The sequence below is a fragment of the Sander lucioperca genome, chromosome 22 (assembly GCF_008315115.2).
Source record: "Sander lucioperca isolate FBNREF2018 chromosome 22, SLUC_FBN_1.2, whole genome shotgun sequence".
Taxonomy (NCBI): domain Eukaryota; kingdom Metazoa; phylum Chordata; class Actinopteri; order Perciformes; family Percidae; genus Sander; species Sander lucioperca.
The window spans coordinates 24,715,081-24,729,829 of record NC_050194.1 but is presented as its reverse complement, the minus strand read 5'-3'; the positions used below and the strand labels follow the sequence as shown (position 1 = coordinate 24,729,829).

Here is a 14,749-nt window from a genome sequence, read left to right as displayed (position 1 = left end):
ACTTTTTAATCGATTTATCAAAATAGTTGAAAATTAATTGAACTTAAATGTAATTCAACTAATCGATTACTCTTTGCAGCTGGAATCAGCATCTGAACATCATGCTCAGAAATTGTGTCAGAAATATAGTTTTTTGTATGTCTCTGAATACATGTTTGCCTTCTTGTACGTGGAGGCTTTAGGACCCAGAAGGCTCAGCTCTCTCCGTGCTCTCCGCTGTTAGGACTAATGCCACTGCTGCTGTCTTTCTGTCTCTCTCTCTGTCCCTGTTTCGGATAGACAGAGTGGCTGCCTGTTGGATCTCTGCCCTTCCCTGTTTTCCTCTTTTTTTCCTCCGGACATGGAGATCAAAGGCCCAGAGACTCCCAGCATCCAACAGCAGATGGAGGGCTGCCACAGACTACCAGCAAGCCAAACTAAGTCTCATTCCCCGAAAGCACTGCAGCTGCCGGAGTAGTTTCCTCCTGAGTTTTCTGCCCACCTGTGATGAGGGGAAACACAGAAGTGATACCTTTTTCCTGGTTGATTTTAATGTTTTCTTCTGATCGCAGCCTCGTCCTGTGCACAGAGCTCCAGGCTCTGAACTCTGAGTCTCCACCCCCTTTTTCTCTTTCACTCGTTCAGCTGTCACTCTGTCTGTCACCCTCAGGATATCCCCTTCCCTCTTTCTAGGGTTTCATAATGCATCAGGATCTCATTCAAAGGCACGGGTGGATTTCATCCCCCTACTTTCTACTTTAGTATTGAGTGCTACTTCAGCATGAATCAACAGACTGGGGTCATGGAAATAAGCGAAAGGTCACAGGCCAGTGCCTCACAGAGCCTCGAACTAAACTTTGAATAACTAGATACAGAAATATTGTTTGATTTTTGTCCTTTTTTGGCACTGTTTTTTAAGCTGAGGCAGTTTTTTTTCGAAAGCAGTTTTGTATGTGTGTTTCTTGGATCTATCACATTTACAATCATGGGAAATGCAGCAGGCAGCATGGAGGTAGCCCAGGGGAAGGAGGGCAAGGCGGTGTCGGCCCCCCCTGGTTCCACGGGCTCCCAGAAACGAACCGCCAAACTCCCGATGCCACCTGAGGAAGAACTGGAGCAACGCTTCGGTGCAGTGCTGGTGAGTTGTGACTTTCTTTGTGTCAACTTTCAACATAGAAGAAAAAGAGCACAAGGCAAACGTCAGAACGAAACAAAAATAATTTGGAATATGTAGGAAATGTGCACATTCTAAGGACAAGCTTATCACAGTGCCAGGTACACAATGCCACTGTGGAAAGATACATAAGAGGTCCTTTATGCTGGAGCTTGCTGCAGCATTAGGGCTCACTGCATGGTCTGCTGGAGAAAGAATGATCTGTTTACAATTTAATAAAAAAGCTGCAACTACTTTTCCTTTATCACAGTCAGAATCAAATTCAGTTTAGGATACCTTGTTCATAAAGAATCACTCTTATATTGCATTAGTCTTTTAGAGAAGGTTAAATGTTACAAAGAGTTGTTCACTACACTTTGGGTGCACTTAGTTTGGTCTAAGCCTTTTAGGCCCCAATCAAGAGAAATCCTAATCCTACAGTATATAGTGATATTCCAGCCAATTGTGGGCTTTTAACTTTGAGTGTTTGTCCCTTTGCTGTTTCAGTGTCAATCAATAAGCACTTTATCTATATGCTCGACGTTCCACTTCCGGGATTGCTACGTTGCCGACGAAAATTTCGCCGGATTTCACTCAATTAGGCCGGCTGTCCGTTGCCTTGGGCTTCCTTTGTGTTGGCGTTCTAACCTCCAGTGGATTTCTGAGGACTATGGTTAACTGCTCCTCAGATCTCTGCAGGGTAAATCCAGACAGCTAGCTAGACTATCTGTCCAATCTGAGTTTTCTGTTGCACGACTAAAACAACTTTTGAATGTACATGTTCCACCAAAACAAGTTCCTTCGAAGTTCCGAGGCTATTTTGCAGAGGCACCGTACAGCGCTTAGTGCCGCCCAAGACGATTGTGATTGGTTTAAAGAAATGCCAATAAACCAGAGCACATTTTTCTCCCATCCCAGAATGCTGTCCTTTGCAGCGCTGCAGTAGAGGAAGGTCTGGCAAAGCGAGACTACTAAGCACTAAGCCTGTTGAAATGTATTTTTTCCCAGTGTGGTGTGAAAGAACTTGACTGGTCTGCTCAGAGGCCTGACCTTAACCCCATCCAACACTGATTGCGAGCCAGACCTTATCTCCCTAAATCAGTGCTCTAACGAAAGGTCCTCCAAACTAAAATGAGAAAATAATAATAACTTCTGATTGTCACGAGTATTTTCTGATCTGAGGCCACTGCTGGGAGGATGACATGGTTTGTTTGTGCCTTCCCGTCACACATACTTTGTATCTACTTTTGTTTCGATACACTTTACAGGTACTAGAAAGATAATGTCTACACCAACAGAGTTTTCTTTTCTGTTCTTTTCGTGCTGTAATTTCTATTATATCTTTGTCTTCTTTTTCCGTTTTCAAAATATTATCAACATCTGGTGGAAAGCCTAAGACACCAGAGGAGTGGCTGTTACAGCAGCAGATTAACACACATGGTTTGGGAATGACATATCCAACAAACGCGTGGTGTTTTGTTGATGTGTCCACATACTTTTGACCAAGTCCTGTAACTGGAGACATTACCTTACTGTAGTGTGTTGTGGTTTTACTTGACAACACAAGTCCGTATGAATTCAACCCTGTTTTAAGAAAAACATATTTGCGATGTCATGGAGAAGTACTATACTACCTGCAATCCTAAGTGTAACAGCGACATCTGTGATATGATCGTTTCTGTACGCAGTCATGTACCTTTTGTCTTTTTTGCCGTTTTTAAAATGTTCTTTTGCACTGAATCAAAAGTTTTATGGTCGCAATTCATCTCGTACTTTGGCTTGGTTCGAGGCTTAAAACTCCTTATTGAATGGAAGCATTTTCTAAAACATCAATTGAGACATTGAATGAGGCTGTTCAAAAAGTGGGCCATCCAATATGAACTCTATTCTGTGTGTGCCCTTGATTTTTTATTATTTATTTATTCATCATAAAACACTTGCAAAGCTAAGCGAGAAGTCTCTTTCTTCACTGGCTTTGCTGGTGCATTACAGCCACCTGTAGATGAGTGGAATAGTGTGACACCGTTGGCTCCATAGCCAGGTTCAACATCTAGTGGAAAGCCTAAGACACCAGACAAGTGGCTGTTAACAGCAGCATATTAACGCCCCTGGTTTGGGAATGACATATTCAACCAGTGTGGTGTTTTGTTAATGTGTCCACATGCTTTCGGCCAAGTCCTGTAACTGGAGACATTAACTTACTTCAGCTGAGTGGCCTCATGGTCAGTAGCAGTGGGTTGTGGTTGTACTTGTTTTATTGTAAATCACTCACGCTGAGCCACGCTGGGGGGGGGGGGGGGGACATAGGGGAGCTTCTACAGAGGGAAAATGTGGGACAGTATACCTAGGATTCAGGCAGACGGTGAACCCCAGAAGGGGAAAGGACCGAGACATGTCTTGGGAGGTTGACAGCAAATGTGCAACTCTTATTTGTTTTTGGTACGTATGACTTGCCAGTGGTACCATTGTTCTGTGTATATGATCCTGTCATATACACAGAACAATGGTAATTGTAATTTTGCTTTCTGTTTTTTTGTGTCTTATAGTATAACAGATGTGTGTGTTGTGATTGAGTCAGGGGTGAGGGACTTGTCAAATAGAAGTTTTATCATAAGCAATCAAAAATCAATAAAGACATTGTGCAACAAAAAAAGATAATCACTCATCCTGGGTTTTGTTCATCGAGGGAGGGCTTCAGGTTTTTGTAATAAAGTATACAAACATGCTAGATGTAAATTCTACTGTTTTATTGCCTGGCTTTCCCTACGACTCAAAGCCTCATTGTTAAAAATCATTTTTTTCCGGATCCGACAAGCATTCCTCGACCGTAACTTGATTTTCTCTTCATTACTTCTTTCACTGAGCTGTTGGTTGACATCATGTGCAGCTGGCCTCATGCCTCCGTGGTGACAGTCAGAAGAAAAACAAGGGTGAGCCAGATTTGAGTCTGACAACGCAGCTATGTTCAACATGTGGCCGGGCCACTTCCTCTGTGATGGACTGCATTCCTTTTGTCATTCGTCTCTGAGCCTGTGAGGTGCATGATGATATGTGACATCATGTCGAGCTGATCTGTGGTTTGATGTGAGCATGAAAACATAAACAAACAGGCCCGAGGTTTATTGTCAGTGAGCGTACTTAACAGGAAACAGCCTCCCGCTTACCCTCCTGAAGGTGAATGGCAATCAATTAAAGCCCTGATTAATGCTTCTCCCTTCCACTGAGGCAGTTCAATCAATGAGTGGGAGCATAAAACACTCCCTGTTAGCGCAGAAACCAAAACTCCTATTATCTCTGCTGAAGAGCTAATAGGGTGTTTTTTTTTCAATAGGAAATTTCTGAACCATACGCTGTGAAAGCCTGACATTTTCTGATTATTTAAATTTGGTTAAATTCATCCATTCAATTATATTTTCAATCATGTTATATTCCTACCCATTCTGGCCCCCGAAAAATGAACATGTGTGTCATCTAAAGCTGAAATACATGACAGTACATGGCCAAAGGTATATGGACGCCTGAACTTTGCATCCATATGTGATAGGTGAACATCTCATTTCATTACTCTGCTGCTACAACGGCCTGCTGCAGAGATTCTGATGAAAGAGCATCGGTGATGTTGGTGTTCAAGTCTGTGTTCCAGTTCATCCCAAAGGTGTTGGATGGTGGTGAGGTCATAGCTCTGTGCAGACCATTTAAGTCATTCGTAGTCTATATCCACGACGTTCCACTTCCAGGATTGGAAGAATTCTGTCGGATGTCCTTCTTTTCGGCCGGATACCTGTTACCCTCTGCCTCCTTTGTGTTGGCGTTCTAACCTCCGGTGGATTTGTGAGGACTATGGTTAACTGCTCCTCAGATCTCTGCAGGGTAAATCCAGACAGCTAGCTAGACTATCTGTCCAATCAGAGTTTTCTCTCGCATGACTAAAACAAACTTTGAACGTACACATGTTCCACCAAAACAAGTTCCTTCCCGAGGCTATTTTGCAGAGGCACAGTAGCTCTGTCCGGCGCTTAGCGCCGCCCATGACAATTGTTATTGGTTTATAGAAATGCCAATAAACCAGAGCATGTTTTTCTCCCATCCCGGACTCGCCAGACTTTCCTCCACAGCGCTGTGGAGAAAGGTCTGACAGTGCGAGACTAAGTTCTTCCACACCACACTGGGAAAACCATTTCTTTATGGAAATGGTTTGTGCACGAGAGCGCTGTCATGTTGAAACATGAAAGAAGAACACAAACTGTTTGAAGCAGAACTGTGAACTAAGGAGTGTGGACCGTACAGTGCACCCAAAGTGTGCCGTCAGTAGTGTCCACATACTTTTGGGCATACTGTATAGTGTATAACTCTCTAACATTTAATCTTCTCTAAAAACAATCTAATGAAATGTAAAAGAGATGCTTTATAAACAAGGTATTCTGAGCTGATGCATCTATCATTTTATGCTGTGGCATTAAGATGTACCATCACTAGAACTGAGGGGGCCCAAACCATGAAAAACAGACCCACATGAAAAGAAATTTACAACAAAACGTATGTGGATCAGGGCCTACTCATCCTTCTGGCCACATAATGCAATGCAGTAGCACAGTGGTTCCCAAACTTTTTCTGCACGGCCCTCCTTTGGTAGTACACATATTTTCAAGAGTGATTCTAGTTGTTTGTTCACATAATGTTGATATGATATCTATTAGTCAGTGGAGGATTTACAATATATCCTCATCTGATACAGATACTAATCCTGTCTCCTGTTTTGCATGGAGAAAGGTGTTTGCATATGTTTGTTTACTTACAGTGCATATCCATATTTTACACACGGTAATTGGAATATGTGTTGCAGCGGAACAATGTGTGTGTGTGTGTGTCGGTGTGTGTGCGTGTGGAGGTGTTTGTGGGGTCATGGGATGACCACTGCAATGAATTAATGTGACAACAGCATACATCTGGTGCCAAGTGCTGCAGGTGTTTCTGCTTTCAGCATGTGTGTGGCTGCAGTGGTGTGTGTTTGCATGAGTGTGCAGCCTTTTTATGTGCAAGAAAAAAAAACAACGGCGTCACTCTGCAGCAGTTTAACTGCACGCTGCATCTGAAATCATTTCTCCTCCCCACCCTGTACTGAACACATTCCCAGCAAGCTTTTTGCTACATCACTATGGTATCCCACGAAATATACAGTAAGATAATCTTTCTCAACAATACCCTCCCCCTCATCCAGTCACCCCTCCATCTTCTGCTGAGTCTGCAGAGCAAATCTCCTCTGTTAAATGGAGAAGATACTCTGTCTGCATACAAACCAGCCGTGTGTGTGTGTGTGTGTGTGTGTGTGTGTGTGTGTGTGTGTGTGTGTGTGTGTGTGTGTGTGTGTGTGTGTGTGTGTGTGTGTGTGTGTGTGTGTGTGTGTGTGTGTGTGGGCTTGTTTAACTATATTTTTGGGGTCCAAAAACCGGGAATCCATTATACTTGTGGGGTCCCGACAGCTTTGTGGGGCCAAAATGCTGGAAACCAAAAGTTTAAAGGTCTGTTTGAGGGTTAAGACTTGGTTGTAGAATTAGGGATACAATTAGGTTATGGTTAGGGTGAGGGTAAGGGTTAAGGTTAGGCATTTAGTTGTGATGGTTAAGGTTAGGGTAAGGGGCTAGGGAATGCATTATGTCAATGACGGACACTGGTCAAACTGTCACTGGTTTCATCCTGCAGAGGGACAAGAGAGAGAGAGAGAGAGAGAAAGTGGCAGACTTCCCTCTGAGGCTTAGATCTGGAGGGTGGAGGATAATGTGTGTGATCGCTTGCACATTTGCACATGTATCTGCAGTGTTTATGTGCGATAGAAGCCAGTGGGTTTCATTCGTGAGCAGCTTCTATTGATGCTTTATTGATATTGGGATGAATGCGTCTAGATGCCACTGCAGTGTTCTCAAACTGACAGAACCCAAACCGAAATCTGCTCAGTACTGGATATGAGTCCGATAACGCCTGTGTTCCAAGGCTTCGGTCACATCCAAATTTACATGAAGCCCTTTTCCCTTCAGTGTTTTACATAACACTTTGCATATTTCCCAACAGGGAATGCAGCAGTGGGTGGAATTGTAAATGTGCATCTGTGGATTTGTGTAGCGTATTTACAGACTGAGACAGAAAGAAAAAGGACAGAGCATTGACTCACTTTTAGTTGGTTAAGAAGTTGATATATTGTAATATAGTGATGGTGTGATAAGTAATAGTTAAAGTTACTATATGTAATGTTTCTGAAACGGTGTAATGTTCCATCTGATGATCATAAATTACCTGTAACAGCAAACAAGACTAACAGTGAAAAGAAGGCTATTTTTATATAGTTTTTATTAGTGCCTCTGCCCGGGTCCGATTTTTCCCGCAAAGTCACAAAATAATTTACGGCAGGTAGACGGCGCTACAGTCACACATTCTGAAAGGTCACAGATTTCGTCTGAACACCGGAAAAGCCTGTTAGTGAGTATCCAGCCAAGTAAAAGGAAGCAGGAGATTCTTTATATAGGCCTACTTGTATTTTAATTTAATTTTAGAAGTTATCTGCTGTAGTGATGGCTGATATTGGGGCAGGGCCATCGCAGAAAAGAAGGAAATTAAACGAAGAACAACTAAAAGCTAAAAGGGAAAGTGAAAGAGGAAAGGCGAAACCGAGTCAATCTCGGTCAGGCTTTCAACAGATGGAGACAGTTACGGGATTGTAAATTATCAACCTGATTTCATAGAATTCCGTGAAATGAACATGGTTAACTCAAAATCTGTGGCAGTTTCATGGAATCCCAAAAAATTCTGTGATGGGCCCACGGAAGAATTCCGTGAAAGGAACGCAGCCCCTTAAGTTAAGGAAAAGGTCGTGGGTGGGCTTACGTTTCCATGACACGCATGACAACAACGGGACGGTTGGGTTTAGGAAAAGAGGAACAGGATGGTTGGTTTTAGGAAAACAATAAACGGTTGGGTTTAGGAAAACAATAACGGGACGCGGGAGAACAACGGGACGTTTGGGTTTAGGAAAAGAAGAATGGGACGCTTGGGTTTAGGAAATGTGACACACGGGACACGATCCCCGGTCTCCGGGGTGAAAGTCCTGTGTTGTTTGACCCATCCACCACCCCAACAAACCTCCCTACACGGATTTTCGGGCTTTCATACTACTCGCTACCATCCTCGCTCCTAATGCTATGTCATCTTCTCATTGACTTTACATTGGCATTGTTTTCCGTGGTGGTCACACGGAATTTTATGTCTATTTCATTCATAAAATAACTTTACAATGCGCGATGTAGTTGTACGTTAGTAGCCGACATTACATTACCCTCCCCCCCTTCCTTTTAGCACGGACATTTTATTTCTTTTAGTCCATGTTTGTGTTGGCCTACTATTTTCTTGTCCCTTGTCCCCCTGTACTTGTGTAAAGCGTCAATGGGTTTAATGAAATGTGCTATATAAGTTATTACTACGTTGGTTGCTACAACAATCTCTTAATGCTTTGACTCGTGACACAGTGACAGTGATAACGTTACCCGGTTTAGCTCACGATACATCCAAAGTAGGTTAAGTTACCGTATGTAACACTTGAAATGCAACGATGCATCTGTAACTTATTCAATTATTGAAAATGAATGATTTTCTGTCTGACGAAAACATTCGCTAACTCAGTACTATACAGTGGGCAATACATCACCGTAAAGAAAAGAACTTTACCACAGCGGGTGTGGTTAAAAACTAGGGATGCACCGAATCCAGATTTTTGGGGTTCGGCCGAATACTGACTCCACTGGTTAAGATTCTGCCGAATCTGAAATCGATTCCTCCTCCCATCCCCAGTCCATTAACACAGTAAACACATGAATGAAGTAAACAGTGACTGTCCTTCCTTTGCCGTACCTGAAGTTGCTGCATTTTGGCTGCTGTCTGTAGATTCCTTCATCACAACTCGTATTCTTTCAGATGTTTCATACGCAAATGTTGTAACAGCGGTGATGTTGTGTATTGTTTAGGATCTTTGCCACCACCAGACTAATCAGCATTGCAAATTGAACATGTAGCTGGACTTGAATGGCCTTCTTTTGACTGAAAGTACTGCCAAACTACACTTTTTCTGCTCACGAGTTCCATTTCCACTTTCTCACAGCCTACTGCATTGAACGCTCCACCTACGTAAACACCTTCCCGTAATCAACGGCGCCGTCATTACATCGACCAGCGCGTAGTGCAAGCGTAGGGTTCGGTTCGGTGGGAAAAAATTCTAATGTTCGGCAGAAACCGAACCCCGTCAAAAAGCCCAATATTCGGCCGAAGCCAAAGCCGAATCCTGGATTCTGTGCATCCCTAGTAAAAACACTACCGCTTTTGTCCAAAGCGACCGCTAGAATCAACACAAACTGAAAGTTACATATAGCCACTTTAACTCGTCTGAATGAACAGAATGTTAGAGACATTATCTCTACAAATGAGTTTGAAGCCGATCTTGGCTTACACATTTACACCTGACACTTCTACATTTAATTTGCTTAGAAATCATTTAGCAGGATTATGCTTACATCTGATAATGAAATATGTCTGAAAGAAAAGTGTGACTCCAGATAATTTTTTAGATGATGAAACTTCAAAACAAGTGAGATCTCAAAACACAACTGTGATTACAACTTATTGCCATAGGTGCCGCCAAAGAGAACAAAAGAGTGATCTTTGAGATTTAAATTTGAAGCTTGTCTCGTTCTCATCTTAAATGTATATTACAGTGCATTCAGCAATGATGGGAACATATAACTCCAAGCTATTTCCTGTCAAATAAATATATTGATCGAGAAATGTGTTTTAATGTGATTTTAATGTGATACATTGGAATCAGATTACATGCGAAACAGACACAGTCGTATGCTGCATGAGACGGGAGAAACAGGGAGAGGAAGGAGAACCCAGATTTAGCAGTAATTATTCAGCCACTGCTGCAAACGCAGCTTGTTTCTGTTCACATGATAATTCCATTGATCCGTCCTTTTGGGATAGTCAGCACGTTTATGTATTCAGGAATGCATCACTGTGTATCGACAGAACCGTCCCACTTCTGTGTGCTGAATCCATCACATTGTCTCCCTGCTGCTGTTTTGAGCCTCATGTTCTGTTGTCAATGTTGTTTTAACCCTTGTGTTGTCTTCCCGTCGACCACGTAAGTTTTGGTTTTTTCTGATGAAAACTTTTTTTTTTTACAACATTTTGTTGTTCTTTTTCGAAACTTGTCACTTTACCCGATTTTTTTGTCGATTTTTTTTCCAGGTTTTTTGTCACTATTTCCGACGTTTTTGTCGATTTTTTTTCCAGGTTTTTTGTCACTATTTCCGACGTTTTTGTCGATTTTTTTTCCAGGTTTTTTGTCACTATTTCCGACGTTTTTGTCGGATTTTTTTCCAGCAGTTATTTCGATTTTATTTGTCGATTTTTTTCAGCGATTTCTTTTTTTCACAGCGATTCTTTAAAAAAAGCGTAGATTCTTTCAGGTTTTTTGTCACTATTTCCAAAGATTTTGTACAATTCTTTCCAGCAATTTTTTTTGATTTCATTTGTCGATTTTTTTCCAGCGATTTTTTTTGGATGTTTTTGTCACGTCTTTTCAACTTTTTATTTTTTTATTTTTTCGAATACGATAAAATGAAATAAAACACCCAAATTCAATGAAAGTAGTGAACTGATCATTTATTTTACTTGTGAAGAGTAATGGTTGTATGGAACCATCCACGTTATTTTCTTTGACAATTTGGTTGAAAGAAACCCCAAATTTCTGAAATGTTTTTTTTTTTTTTTTAAATGGGTCAAATTTGACCCGAGGACAACAGGAGGGTTAACCTCATGTGCTAAATACACTCAGCATACATGTTAATAGCAGGTGTAAATGTCACTGGCTTTTAATTTTGAATGCCACTTAAATCAGCATCGTTGAAGCAGAGTTGGAGGGATTTGTAAGCCTGGAACACACTGAGGCAATTATTGTGCAGGTTGTCACGGAGAGAGTGCCAATTTGAGTGTGACAACATGCTTTCACACTTATCATGTGTGTGTAAAACGATCCCACGGCCATCAGCGATGAAAATTACACTCATTTAAATATGAAACTCGATTGTGTTCCCTCACAGGTGGTATTTTGCATTTCTGACCCCACTAGAATAGAGTGGCTTCACCTTCTCCACCAGGGACTGATGTGATTATCTGGTCAGATGCTGACGTGCACTCTTATTGGTGCTTTATTTGTGTGACTGGTTATGAGAAAAGCAGTTTAGATATTTTATATACCTAAAACATCTCTGTCAGTTTAAGTGTACACTATATTTAGAATATTTTCAGCGCTTTACCTTGCTGTCAGGCGGGGAACTGAAGCCGCTATCTCTGCTCTCTTTAGACCCACCAGACTCCTTTGACAAAAACAGCAGGGTTCAACGCTAAGGATTTTTCTCACTTTACCGGTCTGGCAAGTAAAAAGAAAACTATCTACTTGCCCAAAGCCAATCTTTACTTGCCCTTTTTGGCCCAATTTTCTTTTTCTAGAGTAAAAACATTGAAAAAAAAGTTTGAAAAAAACAGGGGGGAAAAACCCATCCAAAAAAGCGTCAAAAAAAGCTTCAAAAGACTCTTAAAGTTAAAAAGATAAAACTCAAAAAGTGTAAAAAGAACATTAAAAAAAACTGTCAAAAAAATTCAAAAATGTTGAACATTTTTTTTCGAAAAAAAGAGTTGAAAGCATCAAAAGTGTAAAAACTAAATGTCAAAAGCATCAAGTGCCAACACAATTCTTGATTGGCCAACATCAAATGGTTATGATACGATGATTCCCGAATGGGCAAGTAGGTTGTTATATTTACTTGCCTGACTTGGCATTTTACCTGCCCCGGGCCATCGGGCAGTCCTTATTGTTGAACCCTAAACAGACATTTTATCTGGCAGAACATGGGAGTTGCTGCTTCACCGCTCCCTTGATCAGTTAGTTTCTTAGTTTTGTTAGCTCCTAACTAGTGCTGTCAAACGATTAAAATATTTAATCGCAATTAATCGCACATTTTTATCTATTCTAAATGTCCCTAGATTTCTTTTTGTCCAATTATTCTTTCTCATTTTAATGCTGTTATCAACATGGAAAAGTGGATCGGCTTGCTTTGTGCTTTTGTCGCCTGGCTTTGACGAGGGGGCAGAGAATTGGCATCAGCTGTGTGCTTGGCCATCAGCTGTGTGCTCGGCCATCAGCTGCGTGCTTGGCCATCAGCTGCGTGCTTGGCCGTCAGCTGCGTGCTTGGCCGTCAGCTGCGTGCTTGGCCGTCAGCTGCGTGCTTGGCCGTCAGCTGCGTGCTTGGCCGTCAGCTGCGTGCTTGGCCGTCAGCTGTGTGCTCGGCCATCAGCTGCGTGCTCGGCCATCAGCTGCGTGCTCGGCCATCAGCTGCGTGCTTGGCCATCAGCTGTGTGCTCGGCCATCAGCTGTGTGCTTGGCCATCAGCTGCGTGCTTGGCCATCAGCTGTGTGCTTGGCCATCAGCTGTGTGCTTGGCCATCAGCTGTGTGCTTGGCCATCAAGTGGTATTTCAGACTGGACGTGCTGCGATGATAGCTCAGTTCACGACAAAATACACAGATCACTTTGGTCTTGTCAATGGAACCATTTGGCAACTTTTTAAAAGTAAACTTTCCATTCAGAATCTTATTGGCATCCATTACGGCATCTCGCGCTCGCCATCCACTCAAAACGTTACGTTAGCCTACTACTCTTTGGCCGGCTCGAGAGCCCAAACAAGTGTGTGCGGTGTGCCTGTTGTTTGGTTTCCGGTCTAGCTAGATCCGGTGTGGTGTTGTAGTTTTTCTAAAGTTACTAGTTGTTGCAACAGCATGTGAAAGTTTGCTAGGCCAAAAAGAACGTTAATCTTGCAATAAAAAAATGTACGCTGTTAAAATGGGTTTGCGTTAACGCCATTAATAACGCGTTTAACTGACAGCACTACTCCTAACCTTTTAAAACACCAAAATCCCAAACTAACCGATGGAGGCAGCGATAGAGCAGCAACTCCCATGTTCTGCGAGGTAAAATGACTGTTTTTGTCAAAGGAATCTGGTGGCTTTGAAGACAGCAGAGATAACGGCTTCATCTCTCCGTCGTAAAGGGCTGTCTGACAGCAAGGTGAACCGCTGAAAATGTATTATATAATATATAAAATATGTTTAGCTGCTGCCCCCGTCCACAGCAGGACGCTGCTTACTGTGCCCACACAGATCCAAAACTGATCCCCTTTTTCAAAAAATGATAGTCCCTTTTGTACTCATAATTATTTAATGTCGTAAAGAAATACTTGAATGCAAGTTTCAGCGGCTTTAAAACTTTTCTCTAAAAGTACCACAGTAAACTAACATTGTTTTTCTGTGATATAACCAGCACGTATTGACCCACCCAGCTCTATTCATCAGACCTGATTTATCAGATTCACATCCAGCCTCACAACACCATTGATTTACTGTGCTAGTTGGGATTTTGCTGTCCCCTGTTTTTCAGTATCAAGATGGCCTCAGCTTTTAACTCAGAAATAGATCAAATAAATGTCTTTATAGCTCAAAAAACTGTTTGATTGTTAGGGCTGCACCTAACAATTATTTCCATTGGCGATTCATCTGTTGTTTGGTGGAAAATTGTGAAAAATGTGGATCAGTGTTTCCCAAAAGCCCACCATGACGTCCTCAAATGTCTTGTTTTGTCCACAACTCAAAGATATTCAGTTTACTGTCACAGAGGAGAGAAGAAACTAGAAGATATTTACATTTAACAAGCTGGAATCAGAGAAGTTTTACTTTTTCTTTTCATATAAAATGACTCCAACCATTTAATCGATTACTAAAATAGATGGCGATTAATTTAAAGGGGAACTATACATGCATGTTTTTTTTAGCTTAATTTACCTTAACTGAACAGCTTCAGAGTCATTGGAATAGTTATATGATTTTTTTCGGGTTGAATGGTGGTCGTCTCGCTCCCCCTAGCGCCTGTGAGAGGAAAAACCACCCTCGCAACTTTGGGCCTCAGCGTCAGGAAGTATGGCGTGATATCAGGTCTCACGTTGTAATGAATTGCTTCACGGCACTGCACACATACGCCCATTCAGGAACCGGCTTACAAGGTAGCGATGGAGTTTTTCACACTATCATCATGGTTGAGCCGGCAAAAAAGAAGCAGAAAGCTAGGAAAGCATTGTCAGAGGAACAGAGAAAGAGGAAACGGCAGACTGACCGAGGGAGGAGTCAGACACAAGTAAACATAGGAGCTGCCAAATATCTATTCTGAAGCTGTAGGGGGAGCTCTATAGAGAAACCTGCGAGCAAAAAGCGAGAAAACAGCGAAGAAATGGCCAAAACTGCATAGTGCCTCTTTAATAGTGCACAACTAATCAGTTAATCTCTGCAGCTCTAATGGAGCTCAGCGTAAATTCTTTCAGGAAGACTTCTAATCACCGCTCTCTTCCTAAAACTATTCAGCTGTTCAGAGGCGTTCACTTTTCAGTAAACCAACCAATTGGCCACGAAGTTCATGATCCAATCACAGCATGACATCCTGCTTTAAATGTCTTCTCTCCATGCTGTCAGC

The 14,749-nt window shown here is 42.0% G+C and overlaps 1 protein-coding gene across 4 annotated transcripts in view; it reads left to right on the top strand.

Annotated features, from left to right (window-relative positions):
• Positions 1 to 252: 252 nt before the first annotated feature.
• The window catches only part of LOC116061351 (formin-like protein 1), a 47,006-nt gene continuing 32,509 nt past the window's right edge, over positions 253 to 14,749 (top strand). For all 4 annotated transcript variants that reach the window (XM_031315502.2, XM_031315504.2, XM_031315501.2 and 1 more), the window contains exon 1: positions 253 to 1,117. In XM_031315502.2, the coding sequence (XP_031171362.1) occupies positions 965 to 1,117 (153 nt within the window). In that variant the 5' untranslated portion in view covers positions 253 to 964. The remainder of the gene's footprint in view (positions 1,118 to 14,749) is intronic.